Source organism: Centruroides vittatus, unplaced genomic scaffold (assembly GCF_030686945.1).
Source record: "Centruroides vittatus isolate TY-2023 unplaced genomic scaffold, ASM3068694v2 contig_702, whole genome shotgun sequence".
Lineage (NCBI taxonomy): Eukaryota > Metazoa > Arthropoda > Arachnida > Scorpiones > Buthidae > Centruroides > Centruroides vittatus.
In genome coordinates this window covers 119793-142299 of record NW_027122444.1, presented here as the reverse complement: position 1 = coordinate 142299, position 22507 = coordinate 119793, and the positions used below count along the sequence as shown (strand labels likewise).

The following is a 22507-nucleotide window of genomic DNA, read 5'->3' as shown; positions in this document are numbered from 1 at the left end:
ACAACAGAATAATTTTCAGCTTATAAAAACTCTACAATAAATGATTATTTCTTCGAAAGACGTCGATATGCACGAATAAATAATAAATATACAATAATGCTTTTATCCATTTTAAGTGGATATTGTAAAAATTAAGCTATTTAATTTGTTTGGCTTTTATAATTTAGTTTCCGAATATTTTACTGTGAAATTCCATTTAGTAAACAGAAACAAAGACAAGCTATTAGTTATAAACAGGACAATAGAATAATTTTTACGTAAATTGAGTGAAAATAAAGAAAAAAACGAATTATATCAAAGATGGGGACAAACAAGCTTACATCCCTAGAACAGAGCTTATAATTTGTTGTCAATTTCAGCCTGTTCCTACTTTGACTGTTTTCTGTTGGTAAAAACTTATTTTTTTAAAATAAAAGTACTTTGTTGTTAGTGAAGAAAGATAAAAGTATCGAAATATAATATTCAGAATTAAAAATATTGATGTATGTCCATATTAGAAATGTATATTTTTTTCCGATATTAGAAATAATATCACGAGAAAAACATTATATAAATGAAATACGGCCATAAACAATTTCTTTCTGTCAAATAAATTACGGATTAAACGGGTTTATTTAGAAAAATTCAAACGCGAATAACTGACTTTAAATATAGAGAGGATACAGTATGCTTGTTATGTGATAGTATCTGCGTTTACAAATTAACAGAATTTTCCATTTTTTTTTTTTACACATTATAATCTAGGAAAGTATGTTTAATAATAAGACATACTACAGAAAGGGTAAGAAAGGAACGTCAGTCATTGTATCTAATGTATTATTGAAAGTTTCATTCATATAGATAATTAATTTTATCAAGATACATTTCTCCAGAAGAAAATTATCAATATTTCTCGTAAATATAAGTAAATTTTATTATAATTTAGATAAAAACTCATTTTTTCCCCACGCATGGCTTCTTTCCCCTCCCTCTTACTCCTATACTTGGAACATTCCATTTCATAATTTGATGTAATAATAACGTTTAAAATGATTCTAAATAAAATATTGACACTTAAAGTAGGTTAATATAGGCCTATATTGTCACGAGTCTCAGGTGTATTCATAAAAATGTAATAATCTATACAATAATACTTTCTCACATGCTCCATGTGTTAAAGTTTGCAGCTGTAATTGAAGTAATATATAAAGAAACAAAATGTTTATATTATCAATAGTTATAAAAGATATCTTATTTTCACGTAGAAAAACAAAATAAGACAGAAGAAACAGACAATCACACGATATCTCTATCCAGGACATTCTATAATTGATTTCAAATTTCTAATGTCGACATACATGAATATTTTTGTGTGTGTGAATATTATATTTCGATACTTTTATGTTTCTTCACTAAGAACATCTTAAAACATTAACTTTTTACCAACAAAAAACAGTCGAAGTAGAAACAGGCTGAAAATAACAACGAATTATAAGCTCTGTTCTGGGGATGTAAGCTTGTTTCTCCCATCTTTGATATAATTCGATTTTTTTTCTGTATTTACACTCAACTTACGTATAAATTATCGTATTGTGCTGTTTATACTTAATAACCTAACTTTGTTTCTGTTTACTAAATTGAATTTCACAGTAAAATACTCGGAAACTCTAAATTATAAAAGCCACACAGATTAAATGGCTTAATTTTTACAATATCAATTTAAAATGGATAAAAGCATTATTAAATAATTATTATTTATTCGTGTATATCGACTTCTTTCGAAGAAATACTCATTTATTGTACGGTTTATGTAAGCTGAAAAATTAAATTTTAAACATATTTCTTGGTGAACACGTGACCGAAAGCTATTTTTATCTTGGCGGGAGATTTCCTAGTGACCAATCTCATATCTAATTTGCATATTTGTAATAATATTTGTGATAATCTGTATTAAACAGATCTAGACATTTTATATTATTTAAATTTGACTGGATTAGTAAAAGAATTATATAAATATTTTTAGTATTTTGCAGGAAACTTCAATCCAGATGACGTAAGAGTCATTTATGGTTCGCGGGAGAATTTGCGCGATGATCTTTTTTATATCTAATTTGCATAATTATAATGGAAAATTATTAACCTTTATTAAACAGATTTAGTTATTGTGTATTAATTAAATTCATCGGTTTTTGTGAAAGAATTCTTTAAAACTTTTAGCGTTTATTTAGAAACTTTTTGTCACCTGATGACATTGGACAAGAGCATTTTCGTTTTGTTTATTGTATACGACAGTTCGCGCCAGATTTCGTAAAGTGCGGTTTAATAATTCTGTTTCTCGTTTTTTGGAAGTTCACTGCGATAATTTTTTATTACGTGGATTCATACATTTTGCGTTGATTGCAATGGATATTTTAAGGCATAAAGTTTACTGTGAATTACTTCTAAATTCAGAAAGAAAAGTTGAAAATAATTTATTTTTCGACAATTTGGGAGAACTGATCTTTGTTTGGATGTAAATGAAGGCATGTAAATTTATTTGTGCATATAATTATCTAGTTCTAATTTCGAAACATTTATGGCATTTAGTGTTTATAAGCGTGTTATTTAGACATGTCTACCAATTTAGTGCTAAAACGTAGAACTACGTCAAAGAAGAATACAAACTTTAATTAGCAAGTAGTATCTTTATTAGAAAACTTATTTGTTTGTAGATTTTTTTACATTTAAAGTGTAATTAGATGAAACTAAATGGATGTGAACATAGAAAGTAGAATATGGCAAGACTAATAGATAAATCTATTATTACATATTACTCGATCAGAAAAATTTATACTTGAAGAATTTTGTTTTGATAATTATTGCCTAGGGTTTATGTCGAAAATATTTTTCAGTTATATTTGTAATTACAGTTAATTCGAATAGTAATGGCGCTTAAATATTTATAGAATTAATTGAAGTTTTCGAATTTTGTTTTGAGGAAACTGAGGAAGGCAAGAGTATCTACAGTTGTATAATGAACTGAATTTAAGTAAATTAGGTGACTTTGTATGTTTCGATGTAGTTTTTTATAATATTACGATATACGAACTTTCGATTTTGTAAATTGTATTATACTAAAAAATAAAGTTTTTCGTTATTCTCCTACTTAATGATGTATTTATAATGTTTCTGAACTAAATAATACTTATTAAATTGAAATCCGAGCTTTACAAAGTACTATGAATATTAGAGAAGACCGTTTTACTATAAACTACTACGTTTTACTACAGCTTACTCCAATGTTGATTCTACGAAAAGTAGGTCAGACAAGGACCGTTAGACTAATGACGTAGGCTGTTTACTTTTTCCGGTTGCATCGGTGCACTCCCGATAGCGTCATTTACAGAAGTCACACCTACTTTTTTCTGACGCGAGCCAATTAGGAATATTAATTTTTTTAACCAATCAGATGACGGCGGGAGATTTAAATTCGATTTATGTCGATAGATGGCCGTCTAAAATTTCATATTTATTTTAATTTTCTTTCTTTTATTGTAAATTCTCGAGAACTAAAGGATATTCCAAAACAAAGTTAGAGAACCCAACTACTCGTGAAAATTCTACGACTTCACGAAATGGTCTAGGTATTTTATAAGAATTTTTGAACGGCTATTTCCGTCCTTCACCACTGCCACAATAATTTTCATAACACTAGAAATAATCTTGTCTAGAACTTTTACTGCTTTAATTAAAAAAATATATAAATAAACAAGGCATACCAAATTTAGCTCAGTAAAAGTTGTAGCCTTTCTAAGCTAAAGTCTTTTGCCCATTGTTAAAATCACCCCACTAAAACCACATTTAAAAAATACTCTATTTGAATTAGCACGTTTTAGAATGCCAAATTGGCATTAATGATTAATCATATTTCTTGCCAGAATATAGCCAAAGTTTTAAAATTTTGGCGATATTTATTTTGAGAAATGGTTAAAATGTTTCAAATCTTTTTATAAATGATTATTGTTTTGCACTGAAATCCAGAAAATAGTTATTTAAAAGATTTTCAAAATTTTGACAGCGGAAAATTAATCTTGAAAGAAAGCATGGACATATTAACTATGGCTGGGGAGTCTGTCATTACTGACCTCATCTCACTGTTTATTATTATTTCTATTTTGTACCTGTATAATGCGTCTAAAAATGGAGCCAGGGATTTAAAAGGGTTTAAAATGTTTAACCAAATAAATTTCTACTGTCGTTCGCTGTTGTCTATTTGTTGTTCCTTAACCTCAGGAATTTCTGTAATCATTTGATGAAGCCGTCTGTTGTTATATTTTATTTAAATTATAAATTGACAAGAATCTTAATTTTCACTGTAGGAATGAGTTTATAAACGAAATATAAATGCTAATAACTTCCAAAATCGTCATTAATTCATACAAATCAGACGATTTAGATATATTTTACTATATAGGACGTTAAATTGTACCTATCGCAATATAATTCGGACTTTTTGTTTTTAATAAATTTACATAAAGTATAAAGGAAAATGCTGAAATCCACAAGGTGGAAAATAATATAAATTAAGTTAATCTTCATAACCTTTACGTGATTTTATCGCTTAACATCATTTTTTTTAAATATGAAATTGCCGAAGGGCTGATAAAAATAACAATAGATTCGCGTAATGTTCCGAGAATTGTTTAATCAACATTTATTATTTTTAAGATTCGGTATTGTTAACTAAATGCTTTCTGCGTAAACAATAAATCATTTATTTCTTTGGTTTCATTAAATGATTATCGTGATTAACAAACATAATTCAATTCTTTTCGTCTTAATTATAGAAATCTCCTCTTACAATCTTTCATAAATGACATTGAATACTAATTATTATTAAGGAAAAACCATATTCCAAAATATTCTAGAAAACTGAAGTAGATAACACTAAACAGGTTTTTGGTAGAATCGTATTTAAATGTTTTAATAAATCTTTTAAATGAAATCTCTCTACAGCCGGAAAAGTTAGGCAACTTGTTGCTGGACTTTTTCTTCGCGCAACACCTGAGAAAGTAAAATGACGTTTATATTTGTGTGTAAGAACTGGATATCGTGATTAATTTATTTGATTGCTTCACCCTTTCGTACCAATCCGAAGCTGGTAACTAAAACCGCGAATTTTACCCGAGGAGTAAGAGCCAAATATTGCTTGGATTTTGGTAATTACTTTCAGCAGCGCGTAACAATATAAATGACTAATCTTAATTTTGTCAATTACGAAATGGTCCACGTAATAATTAAGTTATCCTTTGCTATTTTGAAAACTTTTTGAATATATCGTACTATAATTATATAACTTTACTACAATAAGTATATTCATGGATATTTATCTATTAAAATAAAATATAGAAAAAAGTGTATAGAAACAGTGATGTCGAGATTAGTACGATAATTCGTCAGCTGTACATGACTTTAATGTCTATTATTTGTATTTTTATATGAAATTAGTAAAAGTGAAAAAAAGATAATAAATTTACTTAATATTCCAAGAAGTTTGTTCAATTAAAAATATAATCTTTTCATATTTCGAAAAACTTTCGTACAGGCGAACTGATCATATTTGATAAAGCAAACAATAGAACCATTTATTATTCGGTGTCATTAATTCAATTCCTGTAATGGCGTGGCTTCTCATTTATAATATTTTAGTGAAATTCTATTCATAGTTTGTTTACTTAAATTTTTATGAAGAAAATCAGCGTAATAAATTTATATCTTAGTAAAAAACCCTACCTTAAACAACAGTGGTAAAACGTCGAGTGGTAATAATAACATGCATAGATTTTATAGACTAGTTAGCAAGTTAGCCGTTGGCCAGGCAAAAAATAAGAGTAAAGATTCAAATTATTACGTTAATTCGTACTTCTGTGTTCGTCCTGCTTTTCGTATTATTGTCGTGCTCCTATACGAAGCTAAGAAAAGATGCACTTTATACAGCGAAAAACATAATCCTAAATATGATTTTAAAAATTAAATGAGAAGTCTAATTGTAATGTTAAAAATTTAAACAAGTCTCTTAAATTTTTTGAAAGTTTTAAATATAAATAAAATTTAATGTTCGATTAAAAACTATAGCAGAAATTTATTATTCTATTATTTATTTTTTATATAGACTAATTTCTTTAATAAGTATTATTAACATTTTCTAATCTATGCACTTTTAATTATTTATCAATATAATCGTTTTTCAACGAATATGATGCATTGTTTTCCTTATCAATTGTCAACGTCATTAAAATTTTTCCTATAGTTTCCTCGTGTTTTACGACAGCATATACTTAAACAATACTCGACGGCGACGAAATGACGATCAGCATAGTTTCTCCACTTTTCGTCTTACTATTTTCGTTAGCGGTTCCAGGACATTTGTTACCCACAAACGAATCACTTGACCAGGAAACACAACCAGCAGACGAAAATGAAAGAGTTTTACGTTTTATTAAAGATATGGATGGAAAAATAAAAACGTTAATAAGATCCGTAGTCAAGTCCAATTTGCCTTACGTGTTGAAGATGTCCGAAGAGGTGACGTTATCTTCTTCGTGTATGAGTAGTTTAATGCAATTCGTGAAAGATTTCATGAAAATGAAAGTTTGGACCTTCAGCTGTGAGTATGTCTTAAAAAATTAGTAATTCCACCTACGTTTTAATATTACTGTTTGCTTATGCTACATATTATAGAAAGTAAATGATGCTTTTTAAGATGAAACAAAACTCCTGGTCTAAAGCGAAACTACATCTCTTGATGTTCATATTATGAATTTCTAAATTAATCTATTTAATTTGGCGAGTATATTAATCATGTTTCTGTAAAATCATCGCTGAAGATTAGCTCTATGTTACACTTTTTTCTACATGAATGGATGCGGATGTGGAGGCGTATGAGTTTCTACTTTTATTTTGAAGCCCAATATATAACTCTTGTGTCTTTAATTCAAAATTTGTGAAAGTTTGCAAGGAAGTTTGTATGTAGAGAAATTAACGCAATTAAATTTTGATAATTGAAAATCAAAGAAATAGAGAGTAAGTTGTCTCCGGTAAAGTCGGACTTAATAAAGGTTTCATCTGTTATTGGCATTTGAAACTTTTTAAAAATAAAACGCACCTCTATTCTCCAGACTAAACTATATGCTATTTTATAATAATTAAAAATTTTTTTTGTTTCGTAAGCAGGATAAAGTGCAGTTAATCGAACACTAGGCATTTTTTCGTCCGTTTATTTGCTCTTTTTAGTTGACAGATGAAAGGATGTCTAGTATTCGATTAACTACAATGTCGTAGCGTGGATAGTCATTAGAAATATGGCCATTCTCATAACCATCACAAGGAATTATTAATCGTCTGCCTTTTCCAATCGGGCTTTCATATTGGTTGTACTTTTGAAAGCATTTTGATATAGCGTGCTTCTACTTCACTCACGTCTCATCTAATTATATACTCCGTAGTTCTTAAAAAACAGTGGTTACCATCGAACAACTGATGTTGATAGTCGTGTCTGTCCTCTGTTTTATCTACCTTACTGGCAATATCGATATTGCTTTCTGTTTTTCTTTAGCAAAATATTTCTTCACATTATAAATCACCTCTCTTCTCTGACTTCGAAGCGAACTTATCATATTCCAAAACATACTTACAAAGGATGTACTATGCTGTCTATTCGAAAGATGATACACCTACACCAAGCGGAGGATAGTTCATCTCCGAGAGCAACTTGTTACACAAACAGGAGAAAGTTCTTGTCCGTTGATTTGGATGGCTTTGGAGGTAGAATGGGTAGAAGTACGTGCTGCGACGTTGAGTCCGTAGTCTCTTCTTCGAGTCTTCTCATTCTTCTCCGGTACTTCGGGGTTACCCGGGTCCGGGTCTGAAGAACTGACAAGTTGACTTCCCGTTTCCTTAGGATTTCGGGCTTTAATATTGTGAGATAAGCAGAGGTCAGGGGGAAAACCTCGCTGACCACTTTCGCTGCACAGGTTTGTAAAACCCGACCTCGTTGTCGTTGGATGGCTAGGAGGGAAAAAGTGAGTGGGGAGGTGCGTCAGTAAGTCGACAGGCGTCCTTACTTTGACAGGACACAGGTTTGACAAATAACAATAAAGGTTTATTAACTAACAAAAGCGAACATACAATAAAATACACATAAAATAAGGTATGCAGATAATTACTGCTAAAATGCGGATAAAATATTCTTATCGCTAATCGCGCTCTAACCAATAAAGCGGTCACGTGCCTAACCTCGAGTGGGAGAGAGTTTACAAAGTCAATATACCTTGATAGGTGGTCCGATGACCGTATGCGACGACCTCCTGGACTATTTAAGCTGGAATCAGTCTTATGTCCGGAACTGGAGACACTGGATTCTGACCTTCCTGGATGATCGCGCTCTTTCCAGAGTCGATCAGGTTTTTATACTATCGTTGTTGGCATTGAGCCAGTCTATTATTCAATGTTCGATGACTAATTTGCTGACTCGCGATGACTTGGACTTTTGTTTTCTCTTTCTGATCGGATCGGATGTGTAATCAACATCCGATCGATTTCCTATCGAACTTGCGGGTCATGAACCCCCTTTAAACTCTCGAATTTATGCCCTCAAAACCTGCGGGCTCACATTTACTCTCGGTTTTCTTTAAAATTATACGTCCTTTTGAACAGTATAATTTTAACATTTGACTTTACACTCTCTCCAGACCGACAGAGGTATCCTCTTCTTACAACTAGAATACAAAAGAATTCCCAATGACATTATGAAAATTTAGGTGGACATCAGTTCGCGTGACGATCTCAACAACTCAATGCGTAACATCTAAATCCGTAATTGTTCCGATAGCACGTCTCAGAGTGTCCTGGAAACGTTCATTGTTCTACTGTCACAGTTCTTAGAGACGGAGGTGTTGGTTGTGGGTTGATAATTTCTATGTCAATCCCTCGGATGTCCTACGTCAAGCACTTGGACGTTGACCTGGTCGTAACGTCGGTGGTAACTCGCTACGGCTGGTTTCTGCTGAATTGCCCAGGGTTGGATACTGGACTTGCAGTGTTGACTTGCCTTGTGTAGATTCACTTCCACACGAGTTTCCAGTCATAGAATAATCACACAATAATAAAGAACTAAGTTACAAAATTGGTTATAATGAACTCTCTCTTACAAATAAAAAGTTGATAATATTCTGAAGCTAATCCTATGCTAGTGCATGCGCTTTCCTAATTTCGTTGCCCAAATTTGGATTTGCGGCAAGTCCCAAAGGAATGGTGCTTAACTTGCGGCATCGGTGTCGCGGGATGGATCAAAAGTGGGATATAACTTTGTCGTCGTTGTGCGTTCCTTTCGGTTATTTTTGCTGTCCGTGCTGTGTTGTCTTCCACAGACTGGCATCGTCCGCTGAGGAGACCAAAGTAAATCATTAAAAGTCGAAGCACTTGCATAAATTTTTCTAAACTTGGTCGAAATTCTCTCTCGGGAGAAGTTTCTGGTTCTGATCTGATATTGTTGCTCTGTAGAACTTCAGACTCAACTTCTGCGATCTCAACGTTGATTCGTTGAGATTCGGGATTAGTTATCTTTCCTTGGTCATGCCTTTTATTCACTGGAGGAGGTGTTGCACGTATTATTCGGATCCGTTTCGGCTCTTTGACTTTCGCTTCTGTAACTTGAGCGAGATCTAATTGGTGCTGGCTGCTTCGAGGTGCTGATTGCATGAAGCGGAGTACCGAAGTTTCGTCTGCTCGGTTGGTCAAATTTGTTTTACCTCTTGTCTTCTTGGAGTTTTTCCATGAACAAAAGTTGAGTACCTTTCCGCTGGGCAAAAGAATACGTTCGTTGTCCCTGTCGAGCGTCAAATTTTCCTGCTGGAGGAGGTCCTTTCCAATTACCCCCTCACATGGTAATGCTATTTCGGGTCTTACGATCTTACATGGTATGGAGAACTTGTGTCCCCTTAATTTGAAAGTGAGTACTACCAGACCAATGGTTTAGATTACCCTTCCGTTCAACCCTTTTATCTTCCCTTTTGATCCGAAGTGGACTGGAGCTTTAGTCATAAGTCTATTGGCTATTTCCATAGATAACAGCGTCTCGTTTACATTAGGATTAACGATAAATTTGACTGGTACATTATTGACATACCCTAAAATGAAGGGTTCCTGTTTCTCTTGGGTTTTTGCGGTTCGAATGACGCCTTTCCACCTGTCCTCATCATCTGAGGAGGAGTCTACTTGGCGAATCCGTTGGATCCGCTGATTTGATTGGAATTTCCGACGTCTTTTCTCCTGCTGGTTTCGATGTTCTTCCCATTGTGAAGTCGAATTTCTCTGCAGATTTGCTACTTTACTTCGAAGAATGTCAATCTCCTCCGCTAACTTCTCTAGATAGTCCTCCGAAGGGTCATTCCTTTTATCTTTGGAGGATTTCCATGGTTCTGGCTCCCCTCGAAGAGTTCGAATACTCCTGCGAGGATGTGTCGTGAGACTTTCAATAGTTTCTTTGCTTATGGCGGCCTCGTCGAATGTTTAAGGCCTCGTCGAATGTTTTCGCTTCTCTGCTCATCACACGCTTCCGGGTCCTGATATCTATCCCATTTAGAAATTGCGCTTTTAATCGCTCATCTAACTCCTTTGCCTGTATGCGCTGGATAATAGCAGTTTCAGCGGCATCTACGCCTTCTTGCTTTATTTCTATTTCAGCTGCGAGGGCTTGTAATCGAACTGCATAGGTTTGAACGTCCTCATCTGGACGCTGAAGACAAGCATAAAATTTGCTCAGACGGACCGGAAAAAGTTCTTTGTCAAAGCGTTCAATTAAAATTTTCTTAAATTCATCATAGTTTTCCACTGTTTTAATATGCCGATCCTTTTCTAACGAACTCCCTAGCTATCCCTATCAGTCTCAGATTAGCTACAGCTAGCATTTGTGCTTTTGTCCAAGCAGCTAACTTGGCTATATCCTCTAAGAATTCGAAAAATTCGCCTATGCGAAGATCCTCTGACTGTCCCGCGAATGCAGGCAGCAAAGGAACTAAAGTGCTTAGTCCTTCAAGCGTGGCTCTTGGATTTTCACCTTCCATCTTTTTTCCTGTACTATTTTTCTTTAGCTTAGCTTATCCTAGAATTACATATAGTAGGGAACGGGATTCCTAAATCGTCCCCAAAATCTGTCTTTGACCGCCTAAACCTGTCTAAGCCGAACCTGTTATTGGCGGACAAACCTGTCAAAAGCCTGGAAGTTGGCTTCACCCCACTCCTGACACCAGTGTGAGATAAGCAGAGGGTCAGGGAGAAAACCTCGCTGACCACTTACGCTGCACAGGTTGGTAAAACCCAACCTCGTTGTCGTTGGATGGCTAGGAGGGAAAAAGTGAGTGGGGAGGTGCGTCAGTAAGTCGACAGGCGTCCTTACTTTGACAGGACACAGGTTTGACAAATAACAATAAAGGTTTATTAACTAACAAAAGCGAACATACAATAAAATACACATAAAATAAGATATGCAGATAATTACTGCTAAAATGCGAATGAAATATTCATATCGCTAATCGCGCTCTAACCAATAAAGCGGTCACGTGCCTAACCTCGAGTGGGAGAGAGTTTACAAAGTCAATATACCTTGATAGGTGGTCCGATGACCGTATGCGACGACCTCCTGGACTATGGAAGCTGAAATCAGTCTTATGTTCGGGACTGGAGACACTGGATTCAGATCTTCCTGGATGATCGCGCTCTTTCCAGAGTCGATCAGGTTTTTATACTATCGTTGTTGGCATTGAGCCAGTCTATTATTCAATGTTCGATGACTAATTTGCTGACTCGCGATGACTTGGACTTTTGTTTTCTCTTTCTGATCGGATCGGATGTGTAATCAACATCCGATCGATTTCCTATCGAACTTGGGGGACATGAACCCCCTTTAAACTCTCGAATTTATGCCCTCAAACCTGCGGGCTCACAATACCATATTCGCCTGATATCCAGCTGTTTAGTTGATTCGAAACGGTTTTCTCTCGTAACCATTCCGTAACAGATCGGACCGACCGTGCCCCTCAGGTCAGTTCGTGCTCTTTCCCGAGTGACTGTCCTGTAAATTTCTACCAAAGTGTTTCTCTCCTATCTCGGAGAAGAGGCAGCTGGGTTCCAGCCGGTAATTTTAGTTATGTTTCGGAGTGGCCCACCCATCGATCTTTCTAGTCTCGAAACTCGATTAACATAACAATACGTAAACTTCATTATTAGCGTGTGTATGGAATCGAGATCTGTGAAAAGGCTGCTCACTGTCTCGGACGGCTTTACTGTTATGCTTTATCAACTTCTGTGCTTTTTGTCAAAAGATTCTAAAATTTTAGAGTTTTGTGTGTTAGGACGATTGACAGTAGTAAATTTTGGTAATTAACCTCTTAACAGTGGAACAGTCAGCCGTAGCACTTTCACTTAGTTGTGGAGCTAAAGCGTGGGAAATTTTTTAAGAATTTTCCCACGCGGTTTTCTCGTTTCCGTTTAGGAAAAAAATTTTTTAAACAGTTACGTCTTGTAAAGAAAAAATCGTTCTTTATTGTCACATAATTTTTTTATATATGAATTTTTTTCGCGATAATTTTTTGCTAAATTTTTTTTTTCAAATTTATATTAAATTCTTTTTTGATTTTCCATCCGATACGATTTTTTCAAAACTTTTGAATTTATTTTCAATTTTATAAAATTTTTTAAAGTTTTAGGCATTTAAGTAATGACGATTTTTTCCAACCTGCGAATCAAATTCAAGAAAATGTAATTGACAGTTAACGAATTTCATCCACAACAATAGAAGACGTAAAGGTTGTTATGACTACAACTGGCGGCCTTTCCCCCCAGACTGAAATGTGGGTGAAGGTCGTCTCGTGTTCTACTTTCTGTAGAAGTGACGTAATCATTGTAAATAAAAGAAAATTTCAGTATATCGTTTATTTAAAATTTTAAAATTCCTTGTTCAAATTTACGCCGAAATATTAAAGCGAATTAAAATATTAGCATTTTGTAAATAAACTTACTTGACATATAATAAATTTAAATAAATTAATCTTTAAGAAACAACAAAACAATAAAAAAATGTAGAAATATTTTTATATTCATCTTCACATTTATAACATATGTTATCGTCATTGACCGATATTTAATTTTAAAAACAATTTTCACAATTGGCATGCATCAGAAAAAGAAAGCATAACTTCCCTAAAACACACTTCATTGAGAAGGTCCGCTTCACTCTGAAAAAGCCGACAGTTTTATGTCAGAAATCCAATGTGTGACCTACTTTCTCTAACGTAGTGAAACAAAGTAAGTTGCAGTACAACAATACACATAAACATAAATAAATTAGTAGCCCAATAATACATACTTTCATGTAAATCCATATGTTATATCCAAAAGTCAGTTTTCCCAAATTGTCGAAAAATAAATTATTTTCAACTTTTCTTTCTGAATTTAGAACTAATTCACAGTAAACTTTATGCCTTAAAATATCCATTGCAATCAACGCAAAATGTATGAATCCACGTAATAAAAAATTATCGCAGTGAACTTCGAAAAAACGAGAAACACAGAATTATTAAACCGCACTTTACGAAATCTGGCGCGAACTGTCGTATACAATAAACAAAACGAAAATGCTCTTGTCCAATGTCATCAGGTGACAAAAAGTTTCTAAATAAACGCTAAAAGTTTTAAAGAATTCTTTCACAAAAACCGATAAATTTAATTAATACACAATAACTAAATCTGTTTAATAAAGGTTAATAATTTTCCATTATAATTATGCAAATTAGATATAAAAAAGATCATCGCGCAAATTCTCCCGCGAACCATGGATGACTCTTACGTCATCTGGATTGAAGTTTCCTGCAAAATACTGAAAATTTTTATATAATTATTTTACTAATCCAGTCAAATTTAAATAATATAAAATGTCTAGATCTGTTTAATAAAGATTAGTAATGTACTATCATTAATATGCAAATTAGATATGACAAAGATCACTGTGGAAAAATTCCCGCCAAGATAAAAATAGCTTTCGGTCACGTGATCACCAAGAAATACGCCTTAAATTTAATGTTTGTGTACAAATTAATACATTTTAACTAATGTCATCGTTTAAAATTTAATGTTTCTGTAAAAATAAGTAAATTGTAACAAATTTCATCAAAGACAACAGAATAATTTTCAGCTTATAAAAACTCTACAATAAATGATTATTTCTTCGAAAGACGTCGATATGCACGAATAAATAATAAATATGCAATAATGCTTTTATCCATTTTAAGTGGATATTGTAAACATTAAGCTGTTTAATTTGTTTGGCTTTTATAATTTAGTTTTTGAATATTTTACTGTGAAATTCCATTTAGTAAACAGAAACAAAGACAAGCTATTAATTATAAACAGGACAATAGAATAATTTTTACGTAAATTGAGTGAAAATACAGAAAAAAACGAATTATATCAAAGATGGGGACAAACAAGCTTACATCCCCAGAACAGAGCTTATAATTCGTTGTTATTTTCAGCCTGTTTCTACTTTGACTGTTTTTTGTTGGTAAAAAGTTAATGTTTTAAGATGTTTTTAGTGAAGAAACATAAAAGTATCGAAATATAATATTCACACACACAAAAATATTCATGTATGTCGACATTAGAAATTTGAAATCAATTATAGAATGTCCTGGATAGAGATGTCGTGTGATTGTCTGTTTCTTCTGTCTTCTTTTGTTTTTCTACGTGAAAATAAGATATCTTTTATAACTATTGATAATATAAACATTTTGTTTCTTTATATATTACCTTCAATTACAGCTGCAAACTTTAACACATGGAGCATGTGAGAAAGTATTATTGTATAGATTATTACATTTTTATGAATACACCTGAGACTCGTGACAATATAGGCCTATATTAACCTACTTTAAGTGCCAATATTTTATTTAGAATCATTTTAAACGTTATTATTACATCAAATTATGAAATGGAATGTTCCAAGTATAGGAGTAAGAGGGAGGGGAAAGAAGCCATGCGTGGGGAAAAAATGAGTTTTTATCTAAATTATAATAAAATTTACTTATATTTACGATAAATATCGATAATTTTCTTTTGGAGAAATGTATCTTGATAAAATTAATTATCTATATGAATGAAACTTTCAATAATACATTAGTTACAATGACTGACGTTCCTTTCTTACCCTTTCTGTAGTATGTCTTATTATTAAACATAGTTTTCTAGATTATAGCATAATAATGTGTAAAAAAAAGGAAAATTCTGTTAATTTGTAAACGCAAATACTATCACATAACAAGCATACTGTATCCTCTGTATATTTAAAGTCAGTTATTCGCGATTGAATTTTTCTAGATAAGCCTGTTTAATCCGTAATTTATTTGACAGAAAGAAATTGTTTATGGCCGTATTTCATTTATATAATGTTTTTCTCGTGATATTATTTCTAATATCGGAAAAAAATATACATTTCTAATATGGACATACATCAATATTTTTAATTCTGAATATTATATTTCGATACTTTTATCTTTCTTCACTAACAACAAAGTACTTTTATTTTAAAAAAATAAGTTTTTACCAACATAAAACAGTCAAAGTAGGAACAGGCTGGAATTGACAACAAATTATAAGCTCTGTTCTAGGGATGTAAGCTTGTTTGTCCCCATCTTTGATATAATTCGTTTTTTTCTGTATTTTCACTCAATTTACGTAAAAATTATTCTATTGTCCTGTTTATAACTAATAGCTTGTCTTTGTTTCTGTTTACTAAATGGAATTTCACAGTAAAATATTCGGAAACTAAATTATAAAAGCCAAACAAATTAAACAGCTTAATGTTTACAATATCCACTTAAAATGGATAAAAGCATTATTGCATATTTATTATTTATTCGTGCATATCGACGTCTTTCGAAGAAATAATCATTTATTGTAGAGTTTTTATAAGCTGAAAATTATTCTGTTGTCTTTGATGAAATTTGTTACAATTTACTAATTTTTACAGAAACATTAAATTTTAAACGATGACATTAGTTAAAATGTATTAATTTGTACACAAACATTAAATTTAAGGCGTATTTCTTGGTGATCACGTGACCGAAAGCTATTTTTATCTTGGCGGGAATTTTTCCACAGTGATCTTTGTCATATCTAATTTGCATATTAATGATAGTACATTACTAATCTTTATTAAACAGATCTAGACATTTTATATTATTTAAATTTGGCTGAATTAGTGAAATAATTATATAAAAATTTTCAGTATTTTGCAGGAAACTTCAATCCAGATGACGTAAGAGTCATCCATGGTTCGCGGGAGAATTTGCGCGATGATCTTTTTTATATCTAATTTGCATAATTATAATGGAAAATTATTAACCTTTATTAAACAGATTTAGTTATTGTGTATTAATTAAATTCATCGGTTTTTGTGAAAGAATTCTTTAAAACTTTTAGCGTTTATTTAGAAACTTTTTGTCACCTGATGACATTGGACAAGAGCATTTTCGTTTTGTTTATTGTATACGACAGTTCGCGCCAGATTTCGTAAAGTGCGGTTTAATAATTCTGTGTTTCTCGTTTTTTCGAAGTTCACTGCGATAATTTTTTATTACGTGGATTCATACATTTTGCGTTGATTGCAATGGATATTTTAAGGCATAAAGTTTACTGTGAATTAGTTCTAAATTCAGAAAGAAAAGTTGAAAATAATTTATTTTTCGACAATTTGGGAGAACTGATCTTTGTTTGGATGTAAATGAAGGCATGTAAATTTATTTGTGCATATAATTATCTAGTTCTAATTTCGAAACATTTATGGCATTTAGTGTTTATAAGCGTGTTATTTAGACATGTCTACCAATTTAGTGCTAAAACGTAGAACTACGTCAAAGAAGAATACAAACTTTAATTAGCAAGTAGTATCTTTATTAGAAAACTTATTTGTTGGTAGATTTTTTTACATTTAAAGTGTAATTAGATGAAACTAAATGGATGTGAACATAGAAAGTTGAATATGGCAAGAGTAATAGATAAAACTATTATTACATATTACTCGATCAGAAAAATTTATACTTGAAGAATTTTGTTTTGATAATTATTGCCTAGGGTTTATGTCGAAAATATTTTTCAGTTATATTTGTAATTACAGTTAATTCGAATAGTAATGGCGCTTAAATATTTATAGAATTAATTGAAGTTTTCGAATTTTGTTTTGAGGAAACTGAGGAAGGCAAGAGTATCTACAGTTGTATAATGAACTGAATTTAAGTAAATTAGGTGACTTTGTATGTTTCGATGTAGTTTTTTATAATATTACGATATACGAACTTTCGATTTTGTAAATTGTATTATACTAAAAAATAAAGTTTTTCGTTATTCTCCTACTTAATGATGTATTTATAATGTTTCTGAACTAAATAATACTTATTAAATTGAAATCCGAGCATTACAAATTACTATGAATATTAGAGAAGACCGTTTTACTATAAACTACTACGTTTTACTACAGCTTACTCCAATGTTGATTCTACGAAAAGTAGGTCAGACAAGGACCGTTAGACTAATGACGTAGGCTGTTTACTTTTTCCGGTTGCATCGGTGCACTCCCGATAGCGTCATTTACAGAAGTCACACCTACTTTTTTCTGACGCGAGCCAATTAGGAATATTAATTTTTTTAACCAATCAGATGACGGCGGGAGATTTAAATTCGATTTATGTCGATAGATGGCCGTCTAAAATTTCATATTTATTTTAATTTTCTCTCTTTTATTGTAATTTCTCGAGAACTAAAGGATATTCCAAAACAAAGTTGGAGAACCCAACTACTCGTGAAAATTCTACGACTTCACGAAATGGTCCAGGTATTTTATAAGAATTTTTTAACGACTATAGTCGTCCTTCACCACTGCCACTCGATCGTCTTGGACGACTATTCTCGTCCTTCACTGTTAAGAGGTTAATAACTCTTGTGCTTTTTGTTGAAAGATTCTAAATTCTGTAAAGAGCTTTGACTTTTAGGTAAATTGGCGTTCGTAAATTTTGGATGCTAAAGGGGATTGGTGTGTCATATCTGAAGTAAAGTTGGATTAAATAAACATTCTACTTGTTATTAGCATTTACAGTTCTGAAATAGAATATTGTAACGGATGCTTTTAGTATTAAATATTGGCAGGAAAGTTAAGCAACTCGTTGACATATAATTTATAATGTTTAAAGATGTGTTCGTTGTTTCAGTATTGGATTCTATCGGTAAACCTCCGTCAGGACTTTTACGAGGAACATTGTGGATTCAAGGTGATTACGATCAATGCCTTGACATCGAAACCATGGAAAATAAAGTCATCAGAGGAAAATTCTGTTCAGTTCTTATCAAATTTCCGAAGTTACGACAGGAAACAATACCGATGGTTTTTTCATCCAACATCACAATCGTTCAATTATTGAAAAATCTATGTGTGAGTATATAACGATAACTTTATATGTTAATTTTTCGATAAAAATAATCAAGTCAGTTAGCATATACGGTACGTAACTCGGTGCAATACAGTAAAGTTTCTCAGGTATGATGAATTTTAAATTATCGGGACTATTTAAAATAAAAAGTATTGTAGTGACAAAATAATGCAATCGTCGTGCTTAATTTTAATATCTATCGTTAATTTTCATTATCTTCGATAAGAAATTACTCATACTCAATTTTCAAGTTTTGTTAGAAGTGCTGTAATAAGTCGGTGGTTAAATGTAGCCTATACTTTAAGCTATAATTTGCGAGTCAAAATAATATACTGTAATTCACTTTTATAATCACTTAAAGGAGGTTTTTGTTCGAATAAACAGAAACATGACGTATTTATTCTTAAGCCTTTGAGTCTTTAATATAAAATTTAATTATTTAAATGTCTACTCGGACAGATCGTGTTACTAGGACTTATTATACCGGTGTCCAAGTCCTGCGGAATGAGAAAACGTATTTAAAAAAACCAGGAAAAATCTTTATTGTTTCCCTGTTTTACATTTACAAAACTTACAATAGTAATACGATCTGTTATTGTAGACATTTAAATAATAAAAAAGCAATCTAACGTCTTTCGAGTTGAAAAATTATTTAGACAACTATTTAACATTCAGATATTTTATGTAAATGCATTTCAGATTGGAGTTTTCGCCGGTCTCTCTTCAGTAAAAGGTACGCTTTTTCACCGAGTATACAGCAATACTTGGAACTCCTGGACAGGAGTTACAGTAACCAAGTACAGTACATTGTAATTAGTAACGAAAGATTTTCGTATAACAATAACTGTATCATCCACGACAAAACAAAATACAAGTATGTGATATTACCAACAGAAAATGACAAGTAAATCTACTTTTCGCAGAATGCATACATACATACACGTTACATAGATAGTTTTTCACTGTCACGAAATAATGTTCTCCTAACTTACATTTTATAGGTGCATTATCGTTTTGCACACCCAATCTTTTGCAGTTGACCATTTTCAAATCGTTTCAAGACATCTTTGTAAAAGACCTGATTAACTGTCTGTTTTCAAGAAAAAATTTTTTGTGCAGACGGCCGTCGAATGAAACGATAAGCATTGTCTTTACTCTAGATATTTGTGCCAACTAAACGCCTTGTTTCTCGGTAAAGTAGCATTTCCGTAAACTTCGGTTGAAGCCATAAATGTTTCGGTTGCAAATTTCTTTAGTTTCCCCACTTGATAACGTAACTTTGTTCGAAATTTTTTTCATTTCAAATGTAACGATGTGTCAAAGCACAACCCTACATAAACAGAGATTTTGAAACGGATCTAGACAGGCTGCTAGAATATTTACCAACGTGATAGTACCAATAAATTATGTTTTAAGCTGCATTATAATTAAATAAAAAATCAATAAACGTAGTTTTTGTATATAGGAAAATGAGACTTCTTTTTTTTCAATGCTACATCTATGTCTCACTGTCATTTTACAACAATGACAACTTTGTATATTTTCATTCTAACTTGTTTTAACATACATTTGTTTGTAGAAAATTTATTAATAACATTAATTTCATTTTAGCATTTGCTCTTTTTTATTTTATCATTCCTACCGCCATTCTCTTAAACAATGCTACAAGATATTGCTAGAAGCACTTTCACTTGTATAAGACATTGCCTGTTCAGCTGTTGCACTTCGTCATGCACAAGACAACCGATTGTGTATTGCTGTTTATTCGTATGCGTACGTCATGTATCGTAATAAGAATACAGCAAATTAAAATGACTTAAATATATAAATGTTTGCAATAAAAGTGAAACGAATTACACATCATAAATGTAAGATTTTTCAATAAGATTTTTGGTGTTAATGGGCTTGATTGTCTTCTGTATATCCTTAAATACTTGGGCTAATGAAATGCTGTAATTAATCGATTTAAATATTAAATATCAGTGTTATATATGATTCCAGTACAGCATGTCTATGTTCTGTCAATAATTGTGTATAAAGTTACTGATTACCATGTAGTATTATATACGTTTATAAGCAGTTTTAGTACAGTATAATTTTTAATAGAATCGTTTATATGCCGATTTACGACGATATCTTTTTAAGACATTAGAAACAGAATGTAATTCCGCGATTTATTGGTGTGTAGAATGGCAAAAACTAGGTGTTTTATGTCAACTTCTAGTACATAAGGTGGCTAAAAGTAATATCGTGAACCTCTATTTGTATTCATATGTACAGTACATATAAATGATACAAATATGCTCTGCTCTAAATGGTACTCATTACTTCATTGCTGTTAGTATACAGACTTAAGACGAATATCAGAAAACAGAACTAAAACAATGTTGTTGAAAAACATAAAAATTAATGGCAATTCTTGTAATTTCCAGAAACCTTTTTCTATATCTCAATTCCTAAGCGTGTCAAAGGATTTGCGTTTAGATGTTTGTATTCCAGATTCCTGTAGTGAAAACGACTTGGAAAATATTGGAAATTGGAGTAAGTTTACTGCAGTAAAACGTTATAAACATTTAAATATTTTACAAACAATTGTAAAAGAAATTTACCGTAATTTAATAATTCAAAGATTTTTTTATTATAACGTTATAAAAATATAAATTATTACCTGATAATTAATACACAATATATTTGACAATTACTTTTAATAGTTTAACTTTATGCTGTTCTTTTAAGTAATAACAAAACCTCTAAAAATTGAAGTAGAATTCTGTAAAACGAAAGAAGAGAAGAAAGAATATTCAATATCTCAACTGATTTGTTTGTAAGTTACTTTTTCTATTCGCGTTTTAATTATTCGGCAACAAAATTGCATAGCTACAAATTCTCACTAAAATTTATCCAGTCGGCTGTCTATCCGTTTGTCTTTCCTTAATCTCGAAAACAGATTTAGAGTGGATCCGAAAACAGTAGCAACAGTAGAGCCCGATAAACTCTACATAAACCTACGATGCAAATTGAAAGTCATTATATTTTAATCTAGAAATATTCACCGAAAGGTGTAAGACAGATGATCAGCACGACTCTATTGTTAAAAGTATGATGTCCTGGCACAAGCAACTACGTATTTGAGAAAGAGAACATTTATTTTTAATTAAATAGTGAGAATGGTTTATTAACAAAAATTAAAATGATAAACAACTGTAACAATTTTTCTCACTTTACAAGTACTATACATAAATATTTCCTAACATAATAACTGTAATTATGTTTCTGTATATGACTATAATCCATTTCTTTATTAGAAGTTATAGGTCCTTTTAGATTTTCTATGCTTTTAATTGTTATTGAAAAATAATATCTTATTCTTTAGATAAGTGTACGAAAATTAAACAAGAAATTTATTTTTATTTCAGAGCCGTGTTCGGCACTTTAATCATTTCCGTAATCTTAGCAACAATTGTTCACGCTCTGTCCAAATTACAAATAGTTAGCAAAGAAAAGATAAATGGTAAGTCAGTCAGTTGCAGATGTATTGTAAACAAACACGTGTTTATTTTTGGAACTTACACAGCAGATAATTTATATATTTTTCATTATTATTTAATAATTTAACACTTAATATTCATAGGAAAAATATTTGACGTCGTCGTTTCGTTATCCGCACTCAGCACTACAAGTAAACTGTTTTCCAGCAACACTTACGAGAATACGAAAGCGCTAAGTGGAATCAAAGTTCTACTAATAAATTGCGTTATATTTGGTCACGTTATGACAAGTTCCGAAATAATACAGACCGTTTGGGGTAATTATGTCTTGTGATAACAATACGTTGTTATATATATAACTCTCGAAATATACTCCACTAGACAAGTGTCTTGCTTATGTTACAATTATATTTTATAACATTGTCTATAAAGAGACTTATTCTTAGAAGTTAATAGGTTTGACAATTTACTGAAACATTTATTTTTTTTCACAAGTGGCCGAGTGAATTAAACAATTGAACCAGTGTA

General features: G+C 31.7%; 1 protein-coding gene across 1 annotated transcript; it reads left to right on the top strand.

Moving 5' to 3' along the window:
• The first annotated feature begins 6321 nt into the window (after positions 1-6321).
• On the top strand, positions 6322-22313 carry LOC136980524 (nose resistant to fluoxetine protein 6-like). The gene is made up of 6 exons (XM_067276652.1): positions 6322-6625; positions 18273-18493; positions 20924-21032; positions 21228-21315; positions 21908-22002; positions 22123-22313. The coding sequence occupies exons 1-6, from the start codon at positions 6322-6324 to the stop codon at positions 22311-22313; spliced, it is 1008 nt and encodes a 335-aa protein (XP_067132753.1).
• The last annotated feature ends 194 nt before the right edge of the window (positions 22314-22507 follow it).